General features: G+C 36.3%; 1 protein-coding gene across 3 annotated transcripts in view; it reads left to right on the plus strand.

The window, feature by feature from the left end:
• Positions 1 to 19,142, plus strand: part of pcdh11 (protocadherin 11) — a 203,261-nt gene that overhangs the window by 14,648 nt on the left and 169,471 nt on the right. For 2 of the 3 annotated variants that reach the window (XM_027135458.2, XM_027135459.2), the window contains exon 3: positions 1,323 to 3,809. In XM_027135458.2, coding sequence (XP_026991259.1) covers positions 1,323 to 3,809 — 2,487 coding nt within the window. Of the gene's footprint in view, positions 1 to 1,322; positions 3,810 to 13,529; positions 16,056 to 19,142 lie in introns of those variants that run through there. The other variant, XM_027135461.2, reaches the window with a different exon arrangement.

Raw genomic sequence — 19,142 nt, forward strand, 5'->3', positions numbered from 1 at the left:
CCTTTCTACTTTCCCATGTCAGCCATGACAAAATATTTGCTAAACAGGATAATCTTTTCTAGCATTAAATGTGATGTGCAGCTTATCTCAAATGGTAAATGCTTTTTCTTAGGTTCAGCATGAATGTGTTGCTGACTGAAAATGCTTCAAAGAGACTTATTGTTTCTTAGATATGCTAACACTGAGTACTGTGTTTGCCCGTGTCATTCTCTTTTGCTTTACCTTCAAAAAGGAGGGAATGTGTTGACAGCATTTAGCTTGATCTGTAATCATAAATATTAGTGCTGGTTTTAAAAGCAAGGCAATTACATTGAACAGTCAAAGCTGGCTTCTCATGGGGATTACATTTGCTTTTCTATTTTATTTTGCTTAGGCTTTAACCCTCCTTTTGAGAAAAGCTCTCTTTTTAAAAGCTTTGTCTTTTTTTCCACACTCTGTAATTTATGGTGGTCCTGCAGCATACTTAAAATAGAAGCTTATCTATTTGGCTTCTTCTTTTTAACTGTCTTTCTATGTACTCTAAAGTGAAAGTATTGTCTTCACTACATCAGCCTCTTTATAAAAAAAGCTGAAAAGGGTAAAATTGAAAGGTGAAGCCTTATTTTAGGTGTAGCACAAGCCAGTGTGCTGAGAAGCCAGTGTGCACAGTGCTTTATACTGCAACACACATAATGTATTGAGCATCAGTATCAGCTATTTATCTCTCAAATAAATATAAAAATTATTAAAAGCATGGGGGAAATGCAAATGCTTCAAAATAACATTCAATAAACCGATGTAATGACTTCAAAAGCAATTTCTGCACTAGTTTATATTTAGGCGAGCGAATACAGAATAAAAATTGAATTCTGTTCAGTTTTCCTTGTTTCATCATTACTGTCTTGATTGTTTACCATATTTTGGACTTGGTTAACTCAGAGAGAAAAAGAGAGCAAAGTGCAAAATGTAATGCGCATACTCTATATGAGCATAAGCATTTTCAGGTTTGTAAATCAGGTTTGCATAAGCATTTAAAAGTGGATCCTATCCCCTGGCTGCATGTTTTAAGTATTTTAAGACCTTGTGCACTTTCTAATAGGATTAAGGAACTTTATCCTTAAGGTTTGTTGCTGCTGCCTGAATAAACATCTATTTAAAGCAAAAAAAAAATGACAGTTTTTATATTTGTAGAGGTACAGGGTTGTGCTTTATGTGGGTATAAAATTATGTGATACAAACCAGGTTATTTAAGAAAATAGGCTTTTAGACATACACATGGATTTGCATATTCTTAAGTCAGTAAGCAGTTTATTCACAATCTTATTGTTCTCTGTCTCTTTTAGAGTGTAAGTGAGTTTGGCTTGGACATCATTGAAACTCCGGAGGGAGACAAGTGGCCCCAACTCATAGTCCAACAAAATTTGGATCGAGAAACCAAGGACACTTTTGTGATGAAAATCAAAGTGGAAGATGGTGGCACACCTCCAAAGTCCAGCACAGCCATCCTCCAGGTCACAGTCTCTGATGTAAATGACAATCGGCCAGTGTTCAAGGACACTGAGGTGGAGGTAAACGTGCCAGAAAATGCCCCTATGGGGACATCAGTCACGCAACTCCACGCCACTGATGCTGATCTTGGCTCCAATGCTCAGATCCACTTTTCTTTTAGCAATCAAATCTCTTTGGTATCCAGACGACACTTTGCTATCGACGGTTCTACTGGATTGATTACGATCAAGCAGCCATTGGACAGAGAATCTAACCCTGTCCACAAGCTTATAGTCCTGGCAAGTGATGGTAGCACCACACCTTCTAGGGCTACTGTCATAGTAAATGTAACAGACATTAATGACAACGTTCCATCCATCGACACTCGGTATATAATAAACCTTGTAAATGGCACAGTACTTTTGTCTGAAAATGCCCCTCTAAACACAAAAATAGCTCTAATTACAGTGACTGACAAGGATGCTGACCTTAATGGTAAAGTGACATGTTACACGGATCATGACGTACCCTTTCGGTTGAAGCCTGTTTTTAATGACCAATTCTTGTTGGAAACTGCGGCTCCCTTAGATTACGAGACTACTCGGGAGTACGCAATTAAGATAGTAGCTTCAGATTCGGGGAAACCTCCTTTAAACACGTCTGCAATGATCCTCATTAAAATCAAGGATGAAAATGATAATACTCCAGTTTTCCCCCAGCCAGAGGTTCAGCTGTCCATCCCAGAAAACAATGACCCTGGCACACAGCTGATAAAGATCAGTGCCACGGATGCAGACAGTGGTTCTAATGCCCTTATTATTTATACCCTTGGCCCAGACGCACCTGATGGGTTTAACATAGATCCACGGTCTGGTATACTCTCCGTCAGCAAGAGACTGGATAGAGAAAAACAGGAAGCCTATTCATTTACAGTCATTGCCAAGGATAACGGGTCTAATCCTCTGCAAAGCAATGTCACTGTGAAGCTAATTGTCCAAGACCAAAACGACAACAGTCCAGCCTTCACCCATCCCGAGTACAATTTCTATGTGCCTGAGAACTTGCCTTTGTATGGCACAGTTGGCTTGATTACAGTTACAGATGCAGATGCAGGTGATAATTCGGTAGTTACCCTCTCAATCATAAATGGAAAGGACAATTTTATTATTGACCCTAAAACTGGTGTAATTAAACCAAACATCACATTCGACAGGGAGCAGCAAAGTTCCTATACCTTCATAGTCAAAGCTGTGGATGGAGGATTAATTCAGACAACTTCATACGCAAAGGTCACCATAAATGTTGTTGATATTAATGACAATCGGCCTGTGTTTGTTATCCCACCTTCCAATTACTCTTATGACCTAGTCCCTTTCACAACCAGCCCTGGCTCTGTGGTGACCCGAGTATATGCCATTGACAATGACACTGGCATGAATGCAGAGCTGCAGTACAGCATTATTGGAGGTTCACCAAGAGGTCTTTTTGCTATTGACAAAATTACAGGGAACATTACTCTGCAGGAGAAGATTGTAAATGCTGATCAAGGCCTTCATAGGTTGGTCGTAATGGTCAAAGACTTAGGACAGCCAGACCCCTTGCACGCAATTGCGCTTGTTCACTTGTTTGTGAACGATACCATCTCCAACGCTACGTTTATTCAGGAGCAAGTCCGCAAAAGTATGGAGACACCCTTGGACAGAAATGTTGGGGACAATGATGTAGTCCCTCAAAACAATGGCTATGTAATCGTGGTCATAGCCATAATTGCTGGGACTATGACTGTCATATTGGTGATATTTGTAACTGCTTTGGTACGTTGTCGGCAAACACCCAGGCACAAAGTTGTTCAGAAGGGCAAGCAAAGTGGTGAGTGGGTATCACCAAACCAGGAAGGGCGGCAGATCAAAAAGAAGAAGAAGAAAAAGAAGAGGTCTCCTAAGAGCTTGCTGCTGAATTTTGTCACTATCGAAGAATCCAAGTCTGAAGACCCTTCTCATGAGCACATCAATGGCACCTTAGACCTTCCAGTTGAGCTTGAGGAACAGACAATGGGAAAGTATAATTGGGCCACCACACCAACCACATTTAAACCTGACAGCCCTGATTTAGCCAAGCATTACAAGTCAGCATCTCCCCAGCCTACCTTTCAGATCAAACCAGAAACCCCAGTGGCTCCTAAGAAGCACCATGTCATTCAGGAACTCCCGTTGGACAACACATTCGTAGTTGGCTGTGACACTCTCTCCAAATGCTCCTCCAGCAGCTCCGACCCCTACAGTGTCTCAGAGTGCAACTGTCAAGGGAGCTTTACGGCACCCGGGCAAATTCACACCCGACAGGTAATTCATAACTTTCTTTTTAACTCCCTTCACAATTCCTGCTTGTTCTTCCCATGTAACTGCACTAATGTTGGAAAGAGTCTGGGTGGAGGTTGGCAGGGGCATGGGCAGGGGTTCAACCACACAAAAGCTCAAACACCCATCAGCATTGAGTATTGAGAAAGCTGTTGGGAAAAATGCTTACACCTAAGGAGATGGCATCTGTTGTACTTTTTTGACTTAGAGCTTTTATCCAAAGCTAAAAAAAAGAGAGAAAATACACTGAGCTATTCATAGCTAGACAGAATTAGACAAACTGTCATGGATTAGGTTAAACACCAGCTGTAAGACTTGAGGAATGATACATTTCATCACGTTATTCAGTGAAAGTATCAAAGTTAAAGAGTATTACTTCCTTTGAGAGAGAGGTTACAATTTTAAAGAGCGATTATTAGGCATATAAAAGTCTCAGCACTGAAACAACAACTGAATGTTCAATTATGATTGACATGTCAAAACCAAGTGTGCTTGACAGCAAATCAAATCAAAGATTGAGATGCATTCCACAGGCACAGCTGTACAGATGCACACGGTCGAAGCAATAGTTCTCACAATTACAGCTGAAAGTCGTACAGACGTAGATGGAAGTGTATTTTTTTCCCCCACTACTATTCAAAACACTTTATTATATAAGCTGTCTCAGTGGTGATGCACCAGCATTATTAACAGACATGTTCATTTGAATACTGGTATATTCTAGTTTATGAGACCTGATATGTGCCAAATGCAAAGTGGCTTATAAATATATGTAGACAAGGGAAATAAATGGAAATCTGGGCTGGATGGGGAGTTGGCCTTGCAGCGACAGGTCCTGCCTTAGACAAATACTGAGCTGTGAAATTGCGGGTCAAAAAGATCAAGGTGAATGCAAAGCTTTTTCAATTCAAAGACTTAAATAAAGAAGCAGATTCACAATAGGTTTCAGGGAAGTCCATTTTTCTTTTCTTTTCTTTTTTTTTTGTGAGTCTTTGAAATATTGACTAATTTCAAAGCCAATTTCTACTGCAACATTATCAGTTCTCTACAATTCCTATTTCAGGAACCCAGGTATGTGAAAGGCAAATGTAAATATTGATGTATATATATATATATATATATATATATATATATATATATATATATATATATATATATATATATATATACACATTTTATATAAATTTTTTTTTTTTTTTTTTTTTGCTTTCACATCTCCCCAGACTTTAATATTTTTAAGAATTTTTGTTCTGTATTCCTCACCATGTTGGTTTGTTTTCTTTAATGCTTGTCCATAATGCAGAAAATCCCTCTCCACATATTCCTTGCAAATTTACTCAGACATACAGTATTATGTGCATGATGATTTAAGGTGACACCCACACGCAGCTAATAGTCCTTTCTCGCCATCAGCATTTCTTTTTCGAATGTGACTAAAAGCAATGCTCTGCCACGGTGCATTATACATAAACCTACTTACATGGTCAGAATAGTAAATTACATATTATTTCTCTTCATAATTCATTTTAGGTTTGTCAAGCCATTGTGAAACATGCAGAAACTTAGAGATTTTACATATTGTGTCAGAATTTAATGCATTAATCAAATGTATTTTTGTAATAAATAGACAGAAATATATAGACCATATTCCATTTTCTCTGTAAAGTAGCCACAGGTTCAAATCTTCTGCTATGTTTCAAATGGCACATTGAGCATAATGGTGCTTCTCAAGAGAAACAACCTGCGAGGAAGGTCATTATTAAGCCATTATATTGACTTAGTTTAATTTGTCGTAAAAAGGTAAACAAAGAATTTCCCATTTACTTTGTGGAAATTGTACACAATATATAATGCTATTTTGCTAATTGGTAGTATCCTATATGTAGTAATCCATAATTTGAAGTACGTATACATGGACGTAATAGACCTGAAAGTAGCGGTTTATGGCATGTAATTTTTCCCCCATTCTTGCCAAGCACTGTATATTTCCATATACATCAGCTGTGGTGTATGTCTCTGTGTTTTTACCCTTTTTCAGAAGATCAAACAGGATGCAAAAGCAGGTTTATTAAAAGATCAAGCTAAGGATCCAAAGGAGTAAAGCAAAGTCAGGCAGGCTTGACGGCAATCGACAAACAAAAGACATTAAGCTAGAGCAAACTCGTAAACTATGCAGAACCAGAACGTCAATCAGAAGAGCCATCGCTGGCAGAATAGAGGAACAAGACACTGCACTTAACAGGAGAATGTCTGTGATTTGAAAGGGATTTGCATGATTGAGACAAGATCTACAGGATTAGTATTTCATGGTTTACGTAACAAATCAGTCGACGGTGTCTGTAATTTATCATCAGATTGAGGATCTTTGGAAAATAGAGTTGTGTCATTGTGTGATGAGTCAAAGCTGGCAATGGCAAGACATCTTCATTTGTTGTTTGCGTTTTTCGAACACCTGTGTGTTTAAACTATTTTAAAGTAACCTACAGTACATGAAAATAATGCTAGAACCATTTGGCTTACAAAAGACACTCAGTGTTTTTAGTATGCACTGTGTTTAACGTTATGGTATATTTTGAGCTAGTTTACTAGCTAGCCAAATATCTAGCATAGCTAAAAACAGGACAAATAACTTGTTTTATTTAAGAATATATTAAACTATTTTAAAGTAACCTACATAAAAATAATGCTAGAACTATTTGGCTTACAAAAGACACTCAGTGTTTTTAGCATGCAGTGTTTAACGTTATGGTATATTTTGAGCTAGTTTACTAGCTAGCCAAATATCTAGCATAGCTAAAAACAGGACAAATAACTTGTTTCATTGAAGAATATATTAAGAGATACAAATCAAGTGGATTTTAAACCAATTTTAAGTGTGCGATGACTAAAGAGGAGTGCTTGTAAAAATCAAAGGAACCATATGGCTTACAGTACTGTAAAAGGTCCACTTGGTAGACTCAGTGCAGCATGAGTTTCTCATTCCATTACTCTCTTCCTCATACTCATCTCACTCTCATCTCTTTTATATCCTGCTCTCCTGGTTCAGAGCCGATGAGTTTGAGGCCAATACCCCTGGTGATAGAAGAGCTTCAGTTAGAACACACACTTTTGGTTGTGGAAGATCAAATAAATACCGAGCTACTTGACTGTTCTCAGACAGAGCTATGAATATGCAGTAGAATAAAATCCAATAAGATCTTTGTTTGACCTATATATTCAGGCTAGGTCTGTAGCAGAGGTCAGTTTATTTCCCATACTAACCTCTTATGACTTGTGTTAGTAGAGAATGCTTCACATATTATATCTATTCTTAAAAACAGTGGATTTATGGATTTATTAGAGTTTGCACAACACTGAGCATTTACTTGATTTATTTATTTGTATTTATTTGATCAAGATTCATGGTTCAACCAGCATTCTATAAAAATGAACAGGATTCACACGGAATTTGCTCTTCGGCATATGTAGTAATACATAATTTATTTATTTATACACTTAAATTTGGATTCTCTACATGATTCAGATGTGCCTTGATTTTCAAACAGGAACACGGTTTTTAAACATCATTCAAGAACTTTCGGCAATCTATATATTGTACAATTTTAATGATTGATCGTCATTGTACTGACAAATTTTTACCTATCTCCTATACACCAAAGTACATCAATCTTCTGAAAAGCAAATATTCTCTGCTCTTCAGTTTCTTGAGGCTTGTAGTGTCATTAAATATAGCTCACCTACCTTTAGTGAGGAAGTGTATGATTCATGCTCTGACAGTGATATCTTATTGGTCGTCTTACTGGCAGAAATGAAGCAGGTACGTGAAGGGACAAGTCATTCTTGTGTGTATATAAGTATATACACGATAATTCTTATTCTCCTTACAATTAGCAATTAGTATTCTTTCATTCTCCCTTGACACCTACATACAGTATCTCAAGCCAATTACCTGGTGAAATACATTTAAATCAATCTCATGTGAAGCCACAATAGAGTAATGAGCAGATGTTTTGAGAAAATTGAAGTTTTTACATTTCAGGTGCATTTACAAGAAGAAATAAGTTTAAAGATTTTTTTGGACTCTTACATACAAAGTGTTGAATAGATCAGAATTTAAAAAAAAAAATCCTCAGCAGTGAATAATACAGCACCGGGTGATAAGGTAAAAGGATTTCAGGAAATGAAAGGATGTTCACATTGAGGTAATGTAATTCAGTGTCACATTAACGTGATGCAATGCATACTGCATCAGTTTAGAGGGTATTATATATATATATATATATATATATATATATATATATATATATATATATATATATATATATATATATATATATATATATATATAATCATAAAAACCATAAAACCAATGGTGAATAGTCCTTACTTGATATTTAACATAAACACTAGGGCTTTTATATTTTTATTGTTTTTTTTATAAACACTTCACTATCTATGTCATTCATTTTCAAACAGCAATGTCCACCATAAATACATAGCTGAACACCACACTTTATAGGAATACATTCATAACACACATTCAAAACTTACTTTCTAAACACCGGACACTAGCAGGTATAGTAAAATAAGAATACTGTACATTATGAAAAATCCAAAACGAAACAAAACAAAAAGAAATCTTGTTCTAATCATGCTCCATTTATAGAACAGCATTAAAACTACGGAAAACAAAACCAACAACAACAAAAAAAGACCCACCCCTACATCTCTAGTCTTTACTGTAACGTTTGAGAGTCAGAACAGAGTGAATTTGTTGGAAGGTCATTAACACTAGGGAGGTATTTTGTGTGTCTTGGGAATGGTGTGTGTGTTAGGTTAGAATACTGTACTGAAGATTATTTATTTATTTATTTATTTTTTGCCTTCTTCCTTGCTGAGCATCAGAGTCATTGGACTGTTTCTATCTTTCACACCTGAACGCCTTTTTCAAACTGGGAAAATGTATCTCGGAACAACGTTAATGAAAGCAGTGAACAGTTGCTTCACAGCCTCCAGGTCTATATAACCCATTTACAATAAATTACATTATTTGAAATCAACATAGCACAGTTCCCAAAGCTGGTCATTACTGAGATTTCTGGTGTGTTTTCGCTACATGCTTGACACGAGCCTTTTGTGCTACATCTGCTTAGAAAATTTCTTATGGCCTTTCTGAGAGTTCATTATCTAGATGTCCTTTTTGATTAAAAAAAATAAAAAATCTCACTGCAGTTTACGCCTACATTATTTTGTGAATCTTTTCATACTCACGAAAAAAAATAAAAAAAATTATGTTGACTATTTAGTCTTACAGTACATGTCAGGATTTGAATCTGTGACTTTAATATATTTGACATCTTTTATATATATTTGATATATTCTGAAGTTCTGATAAAACCAATGGCCCCATAACTTTTTCACCCATTAAACTAATGAAATCCCTATCGACACTAGATGATAAGTAAGATCTTACACTTGATTTGTGGCCGAGTGTGTGTGTGTGTGTGTGTGTGTGTGTGTGTGTGTGTGTGTGTGTGTGTGTGTGTGTGTGTGTGTGTGTGTGTGTGTCAGTGTGTGTTTGATAAGGGATCAAACTGCGCAATTATTTCCAGTAATAAAATTGCTCATTGAAGACCAAAAGCTCATCACCATCCTTAAATCAAAATCTGGACTAATTTTTTTTTAAAACTAGACACCTCAAGGCTTCTACTAATAATCCCCCTAAGCATCCGATGAACCCTCAGCTCTAAATTAGTGCAACGATGCAGGCATGCAGTGTTTGTGGTTCTCAATTACAGAAGCTTGTGAGACGAATAGGCTCTGGATGTCTCCAGATAAAGAACCCATATGTGCTTGTGTTTGCAGGTAGAGCAAGAGATCAAACCTCACGCTGACATGACAGTGAATTATGAAAGTCATTAGTAAATGACCATGTTTCACCCCCAGTACCAATGTCACTCAAAGAAGCTGGGTATTTGGAATTACTGTTAAAGGCTACAGGACTGCTTCTTTTACATCATCTGGGTCAGCTGAAATGAAAATTGTCTGTACATCCAGCTCAGGCTTATCAGGAATATGTCCCTGAATATTCAGTTGAATGTTAATTAGTAGCATTCTCGCTTTTACCTCTTCTTCCACTTCCACGGTGGCTCTTTGATTCCAACCACATGGCCACATGCTTTCTGTTATTTCCGCTTTTCTTTTTTTGCTGCTAGACCAGGCTCTTTGTCTCACTTCGCTCACATTCACTGCTGTGTCTGAATCGGGTATCTCAGTTGAGCAAGCATTAATGTTAGACTTGCAGCTTCTAGTACCTGCTGCTATCAGTGGGTTTCTGACAATGTACCTCTGCTTAGCACAGTTGTGTGGCTGAGATGTGAAATAACATGGACATGTTCTGCAAATGTTGTAAAAGTAAATGGAAATGCAACCATGTGATGTGATGCAGTCAGACGCTGCACATATAAAAACAGATTGGGTCAATAATTTATTTTCTTCTTGACCTGTTCCATGCTGCAACTTACATGTAGTTATCATATGCCATCAACAGTGATGTTTTCTAATGTACAAGGTCAACTTGAAATTCCACTTAGTTGCCAGATGCATTAATTTTCCACTTATTGGCTGATGCAACCTGCATTCTTGCCCTGTGCAATATGCGAATAATCCTGCCTTGACCCCAAGAGAGAAATAATTGCATCTATTGTCTCTGTCTCAGAAAATGATTCATTCAGTTTTATTGGAAATTATCCCTATCAAATCATTTTTAGAGTAGTTATCTGATACTGGTTGCATTTGGAGAAGATTTTAGACGTTGGTTGCTCTGCATCATCTCAGGCTAGTTTTCATTAGTCTGGCTATACCATGTTTTTTTTTTGTTTTGTTTTTCTTTGAGATTCTACCAGGAAAAGTTCCACACATTGTCATGTATCTGGCCAATAGAAGTAATTGTGTGCTTTCAAAATCTATTTGGCTTCTGTAGTGGTTTTTCTTTGACAGCTTTGTGGCTCTTGCCTGGTCAGCTAATAAGCTTTCTTCTCATTTTTGGCTCTCATTATCTGATTTCAGGATGAAGAGATAGTGGGCTGGGTTAAGTATCTAGCAACTTCAAGACATTTAGTTTTAAATACCAAGTGTGGAATATTTTAACACTTAAATTGGTCAGGTAGGAAGACTGCTTTGATTTTAAAACAAACACAATCGAGGTCCTTTAAACCTGCAATAAATATTACTAATTGTTTCTTTCTATTTCCACATTAATCAAGTATGTAGTAATTATGTATGACTACAATTAGGTACACCTGCTACTTCCCCTGGTAAAGCTTTCTAAATTATCCACACAGTGCTGTCGGTTCTTCATTCTTCATCTTCAGGGTTGGTTTTATCCTGGAGAGGGTTGCAGGAATATATTCTGGATGATCATGGCCGTCTATCACGCAGTCCAGGGCACAATACACACATTCGCACACACAATTAGGGGCATTTTTGAGCAAAAACAATACCTACTGACATATATAGTGTATATAGAAAGGTGGGAGGAAACTAGAGATGAAGCCCAGAAGAAACCAACATGAACACGGAGCGAACATGTGAAACTTGGGATTCAACCAGGGATCCATGAGACTTAAGGTAGCAGAAGCACCACTGCGCTTGTAGAGCCACATTTATGTTAAACCCAGTTAATTTTAATATTTCATTTTTGGAATCCTATTGAGTTTAACATTTTTTTTTTAACTTTTAGAACAAAAAATGGAATTTGCGCTTGTTTTAGTTTGAAAGTAGTTCAGCATTCAATTTCTTTTTCAAGTCACACTCGACAGTGGCTCAAGTATTTCTGCCTTTCCTGAGGCAATAGATTCAGAGAAAAGTTTTTTTCACCGTACAAATGTTTATAATTATAGCTTCAACCATTACAATTCTGTGTACGGTTATGCCAACAGTGGTACAAACATCTGACACGGATAGCCTGTCCTGACTAATTTAAATATCAGATAAAATAATTCATTTGTTTATACTGATTGAAAATGTCTGATAAGTTTATTTTCATCTCTCCGGCGCCAGTATACCGGTAAATAAAAAGGTTAAGCAAAGGTTAACCTTGAATTTCATCAGTTTTAATATAACCAAACAATTAGATGACATATGTAGTACATTCAAACCTGCAGTCCTGGATGTGCTGATTTGTATTCATCTCAGGAAGCAAGGTCTGTCTTATGTTGGCATGGCAATGAGTGTGTATGGCTAAAATATAGTACCTGCACTGGTTACCTGCTGATTATCTATTGTCTGTGGCACAGAGCCACTTTGGCAATCTTATATTCAGTTTCTTGACTCCTAGTAAACAGGCTAAAGCCCAGGATACTATCCTGCCGGCCGTGGAATGTAGCAGTTCTACACCAGAAAATATTTTTATAAGATGTGAGGCTTGCTTTTGTAGCTCGGGCCTCACAATAATGACTTGTACTCGACACTCAGCTCAGAGAGATGCATTTGAGACAAAGGGAAAGTCAAGGAAATCATTTGGGGTCTGTGCCCACGCATATTTCATATCACACTGCATGAAATCCATCTTGGGTCTGTTCTGCCTACACTATTCTGTAGTGGTCTGTAGACTAAAAATCTGCTTGTCACCAGTGGGAGCACCACAATTTCAGCTAATGAGAGTAAGAGGCTGGGTACTCTGTATATGGGTCTTTGTATTGCAGTTTATGTGCTTCACCAGTCCATCTCAAGGCTGTCTTCTTTCTCAGAAGCAAATTTTTTTTTTTTTTTTGCTGTAAATGTTGCAAGACACAGCTCAGGCAGAGGCATTTTTCAAACTGAAAGCAAATTAGACGGGTGTAGCGAGAGATCCACTCTCTGTTGAAAGAAGGAGAAAATATTCACCAAATTATTTGGAATGAGTGACATTCCCTAAGTGAACTGTTTCTTGTTTTCTCAGAAAGCCATGGTTTCATACAAAACCAGGCCTGCTCTCCATTAGGGGGATCTTGCCTGAAGGGAAGAGTTGATTTTTTTGACATGAGCATTGGAAAAAACATGACACCCTTTAAACACAATATGTGTCATTTTGAGATTGCAAAATTCCACACTTGAATGAAGAGTTACTTCCAAACACGAGCTAGTGTGAAACGTGAAACAACACGTGGCTATCAGCTCATCAATCTTATCGGGGTTTAGAAGGAAATGAATGAGGCAAGCTTTATGTCAGAAAAGTGTAAGAAAAAAAAATGTAGCCACATTCTTTGCTAATAAGCTCATTATCAAGCAGTTTGTGATTCTTACTATCATGTGGGAATAAAAAAAACAAAAAACAAATTTACAGTGTTCCTGATATCATCAAAGAATGAGTGATGCTGTAGTGTGGTGGATGTAAAAAAAAATAAATCTGGATTAATTGGATATATATAATACCTGCATGCACCGATCAGTCTAGCTAATTGCACTGTGCAGCATTCTTCAAGGTAAATCTGCAAAACTGACATCAACATAAAATAATAATAAAAAAAACCACAGTATCTTCATTGTCTGCACCTTGAAGAATGTTTTCTCTCTCTTTATGTATGCATAAGAATGTATATGCGAAGAGAGAGAGAAAGAAAGAGAGTTTTATATCGTCTTACACAGTACATGCTGCAGATCAGCTACCCAGATGCTATTGTAACTACAATTCTCCCTATATCTGTCTGTCTCTCTATATTACAGGAGACGGCACTGAAACCACCACTCTATGGCACACTCTGTGGCACAGGTACTACTCGCTCCCACAGGATAAAAATCAATCTCTAGCTGCCATATCCTAAAGAGAAGGGAGAAAGAGAGGGAGGGAGAGGAAGGCACTGACTGAAGAGGGGGAAAACAATCGCATAATGTACACGTTCTGCAGCCTGAAACAGGACCTAGAGAGAGGAGAGGAGAGGAGAGGATGGCCAGGCTATTTTCTCTGAGACACATCTTGTTGCCTGCTTTCAGCTTGTCAGAATATCCGCTAGTGATTTTGTAGGAGAATTCGAGATGCTTTGTTAAATCATTTTTGTGCTCACTTACTAGCCTCCCTAACGAAGGCTCAATACAACTCGTTGGAATATCTTTTTTTTTTTTTTTTTAGCCTGTTCACTCACACGGCATGTACACTTTAAAACGATGTATAACCTTTTTAATGGTTCTTCAATTGCCCCCAACCCCCACCTTACAATTTCAATGTCGAGACTCTACAGCAAAGGCGTTTCCTTTCAGGATTACAAGTAGAACCCTGTTTGTGAAGCTAAGTAATCAATGTGAGCCCTTAATAATCAATAAACCTTTAAGCTTAGTTTCTGTATCAGTGTTATGTATTTAACTGTGTAACGTCACTCTCTTCTTCGTACCTAGAACTTGAATTTTAACTTGTACCAGTCTTGCACTTTGTGGATCATGTAGGCTTCACAACCTGCTGAAAAAATACTGGATCTTACGATATATTTACTTTGAATCACTGACTGTTTAATATTTTACTATCTTAAAATGTTCATGAACATGACAAACCTCATTCGTGAAATTTAGTACGTTCTGAAATAGAAATCGTATAAAACCTTCTTGCTGTATACAGTCACTTCTGTAGATTCACCTGATATTTAAACTCACCACTGACACTTCAGTAATGAATTATTATCCAAACACTGCTGCTAAAGTTCAAATTGAACAAAAAAAAATGATATCGTATGATTTTAAATCTACATATTTATTGTTTTATTCTAGTCCTATAACGGTTCTACGTGGACAGGGACACACTTTGTTGTAGGGTTTTAGCTTTAAGGGTTCCCCAGAGAGGCAACCGAAGAACCTTAAAGGGTTCTAAATTTTTTAAAAGTGTAAAATAATTATGTACAGGATGTCTATTTCGATATGTGTTCATGTACTATAAATTCAGCACAGTCTTTGTTGTTTGGATATTTATTGATTTGTTTGCCACAGACTTTTTAGATTTAATTAGACAGCTCAGCAACACTTTGATGTTCTGGGTGCTGAATTATTTTTCTTTTCTTTTTCTTTTCTTTCTTTAAATCTCCCGTTCAGGGGTTTTGCTCACAAAACTTCTGACTGCTAATTTCTGATGTTGCAGTAAGTCCATTTTCCCCATGACCTCTATGATTATGCTGTACCTCTTCACTTTACTTCAGCTGCCCCGGTGTTCTTCACCTATTGACGTCATCCCCGTGCAAGTCAATAGTAAATGCATGACTTGACATGATCACTGTGGTATCGCTGATGTATCACTGTGACACAGGGTTCGACAGCTGTGTCTTTCATTCCACATTTGCCACATTTTCAAGAATAAAAAAAGAAACAAAAACACTTTCTTTAAAATATATATATATATATATGAGAGTAGAAGAAGAGTCAGATTTGTATCTGTTGTCTGTCAGAGATCCTGCGGCAGAGTCAGTATAACCTGTGAGATGTATTTATTTGCTATCATATAGACAACCCTCAGGCAGTCTATAATAAGACTTGCTAAGCTTTAGGTTGAGTATGTACTCTGAAATGTGTCATGCTATTCTGAATCTGACGTGCTATTTATTCCACATAAGAAACAAGACAGAAACTGTTGTTCCTTTATGGTGTAGAAATAAAAAAAAAGAAAGAAAAAAGAATCACCAATTCAAGCTTTACATATGAAAGCAATAAATTAAAACCAGGATCATCTGTGAGCTGTGATTAGATTTTTTTTATTTGTTTTTGTTTTTTTGTTGTAACATTTAAAGTCTGTACAAGATTAGTACAACTTTTTTAATATCCCACAGCTACGTTGATGTAAGGGCACCTTAATGCAGTCTAGTGAATCATTTCCCAAGGTCTATAGATTCCCTTGGAATTAAGTAGAGAAGCTTTCGGGCACAAAGTGTTGACCTTTTTTTCCATGCCAGAGGTGTCAGATGTCTTAAATCAGAATTGAATATGTTTCTATGATGTTAGAAAACAGTATGCCTCATACATAAACTGTAGCACTGTGTAACAAATTGGTAGATTTACCTGACTTTCTAAAAAAAAATAAATCAAGAGCTATTATTATTATTATTATTATTATTATTATTATTATTATTATTATTATTATTATTATTATTATATTGTGTGAGGGAGATGGACATTAGCACTTGTCAAATGTAAAGTACAATATGCACCTTACGTTTTTCTTTGTATTCTAATTTGCCAATGTGTCGACTGTATATAAATGTTTTGTTAATGTATGTTTGGGCTTCTAAACTTTATTAAAGTCTTTTGCATCGTACGAATCATTTTGTCTTTCAGCTTCTCCATCAAGTTCCATGTGACATAAATTGTGCCACTTCATTAATATACTTGATTTGGAATAAATACAACATAATAGCTGTTCTTCATTAGAATTTTGTAGACTGGAGTATCAGTGCCATGTATGGTGCCTTATTTTTACACAGTGTTTCTCTCCTAATTATCCTTTATTCAGTAATCCTCAACAGGATTTTGATTGCAGGTCAGTTTCCTAAATGGTACATTTAGTCATCCCTTACAGTTTCCTTGTGACCAGTTTTATATTAAAGATGGTATTTTAAGTGTAAATGTATTAGTGTAAATATATTTGATATAAGTGTAAATATATTTGATAAGGTCAGGTTAATATTCTGTAAGATCACTGTAGCGCTGCAGATTGTTGCATGTGTACGGTGGCGTTTTATTTATTCAGCATTTTTGGAAGCGTCAGCACTTCATATCGTCTATATTTACAAAATTTTTAGAATGTGAATAACTTGGAGTGACTAAGAGAGAGAGAGAGAGAGAGAGAGAGAGATGGTGAGGGATAACGTATCAAAACTAGCTTGTTTTGCAGGGTATTTCGCAACATTAACCATAGCTAGAAATGCTAACTATATGAAATTTTGTTCTTGATGAAGTTATACATTTTTATGATACATTTTTTATCACTATAGTGAACAAGTAAAGCACATGAAGACTTCATAGCTCCAGTGGAGGAAAGTGTGTATGTATGTATGTATGTATGTATGTATGTATGTATGTATGTATGTATGTATGTATGTATGTATGTATGTATGTATGTATGTGTGTGTCTATGTATGTATGTATGTATGTATGTATGTATGTATGTATGTATGTATGTATGTATGTATGTATGTATGTGTGTGTGTATGTATGTATGTACTGTATGGATGAGCAATAAACAGATAAATAGATACATATTCTAGTGCAGACACAGGTTATGTTATATAACTTTTACTTCTTAAGAAACCATCCTTTAAAACTCTTAATCTGTATTAGTCATTAATGGTTAATCATTCTAAACAGATTATTTGTTTTAGTTAAATCTTACCCACCCCCTGTTGACAATTAAATATTTGTGTGCTGCTTATTCCAGGTAAATTCAATGTTTACAACTTACATTTTCATCAATTCTTAAAGACATTTTCTTACAAGTATCACATTGAATTCTCATATAGACCTGAACGGGATATTAAAATGCTGTAAAAGTCATCCTGCAGGACATTTATATCTTGTCCTATAAGGCAATTCCTATAGGAATCCATAATGTCCAATATCTTAAAAAGAAAAGAAATCTCAGGTGTCCAGAGTCCAAAGAAATACTGAGAACCTAGCAAATAAATAAAATGTCTTCTTAATGAACCATAAATACAAACTGTAGTCATCATTTAGACATGTCCCTGGATTAGGTAGGTAAAAATATCCAGCAAAAGTAACAGGACAGAATTGACATGAACCCAAAGGTGCGAAAGGAAAATAGAAGGAAAAGAGGAATAAACTGGGAACTGGGAGGTTTGTAGTAGTAACACATCACATCAGCACTAACACTATTAAATCCTTTCTTAAGCATAAAAAGCCTGAATATATCTACACATGCAGAAGCATGAGAAGAAACCTAGCTATAAGACTACAAAGACCATTTCCAGCTAAACAAAACTCAATTCCAACAGCGGCTAAATGAACAGACAGAAAAAAAATTGGTAAACATTGCGCACGTAACAAAACTGACGCGAGCAATCGGCCATTACACTTTACAAACACCTCCAGATCCTGCAGATTCCAACAGTATAAGGATAAACACTCTGTGAACAAAACGTACAAAACCAGCAGCAAATGAACATTTTTTCATGAATTATAATGGTAATATGGTAATATATAAAGAATATAAACTGGAAATATAATTCAATTCAATTCAAATTTATTTGTAAAGCTCTTTTAAAAATGGACATTGTCTCAAAGCAGCTGTATGAAACATACAAAAAAAATATATATTATACGAAGATTAATATAATACAGAAAGTTCAAGTATAAATTTCTGACTTATATTGTGTTTCTCACTAATGAATAAGCCTGAGGTGACTGAGGTGACTGTGGTGAGGAAAAACCTCCTTAGAGGAGGAAGAGGAAGAAACCTTGAGAGGAACCAGACTCAAAAGAGAACCTCATCCTCACTGGGTGACACACATGTACTGTAGTTGGCATCTTATCTACGAATGTCCGAATTCTTCATGAAGCGAATATAATATAATGTATATACTTATTTTATCTACCAGAATTATTGGAATACACCTTCTCGTTTTTGAGATATACTCATTTTAATTTGACCATGTCATTTTCAAGCAAGATGATCAAATTTGTTGTATTTTCCTTCACACATCACAAAGGTTTAACACCTATGAAAGATATCATAGGCATTGAACCAAACCTACATCATTCTACACAATATTCCACTTATTTACACTATGAATTACTGTTAACACATAGAAAAGTCTTCTGCAGTGGTTAGCTGATGCACTGTTGTCGTTATTAGACAGAGTAGATTTCAGTTAATTTAGAAGCATTTAAAAATGCACTTTACCTCTGCTCTATTCTGCATTTCTGCCATTGTGGAGCTGGATTTGATTGATGCAGCAACTTTAAAAAGGTGGTTTGTAAGCTACAATTTAGTGACATCTGTGTCCTGCATTTATCAGTAATTCTCAGAACAAGTGCATTGTCCTGATATAGCTGCTCTTCAATGGTCGGTGTGGGCTGGATAAGGAGCAATGGGAAACAATTTAATTGCTTATCAAAGTTACTCTATAATGCGCGACTGGAGAGCTAATCATTTCCCTTGAGGGAAATGTGTCCTTGGTGATTAGAGAAAATAGTGCACATGGTCGACGTTGTGTACGCTCATCTCTTTTCTTTTTTTCGGAAAAGGGTGTGCAAATGTCAGCCTGCTTTTAATAGCTAAACGTAAACCTGAAATTGTCTCTCTCACATCAACCAGCTCATGGCTGTTTTTGTATTATGTGAACTGTGAGT

The sequence above is a fragment of the Tachysurus fulvidraco genome, chromosome 17 (assembly GCF_022655615.1).
Source record: "Tachysurus fulvidraco isolate hzauxx_2018 chromosome 17, HZAU_PFXX_2.0, whole genome shotgun sequence".
Classification (NCBI taxonomy): Eukaryota; Metazoa; Chordata; class Actinopteri; order Siluriformes; family Bagridae; genus Tachysurus; species Tachysurus fulvidraco.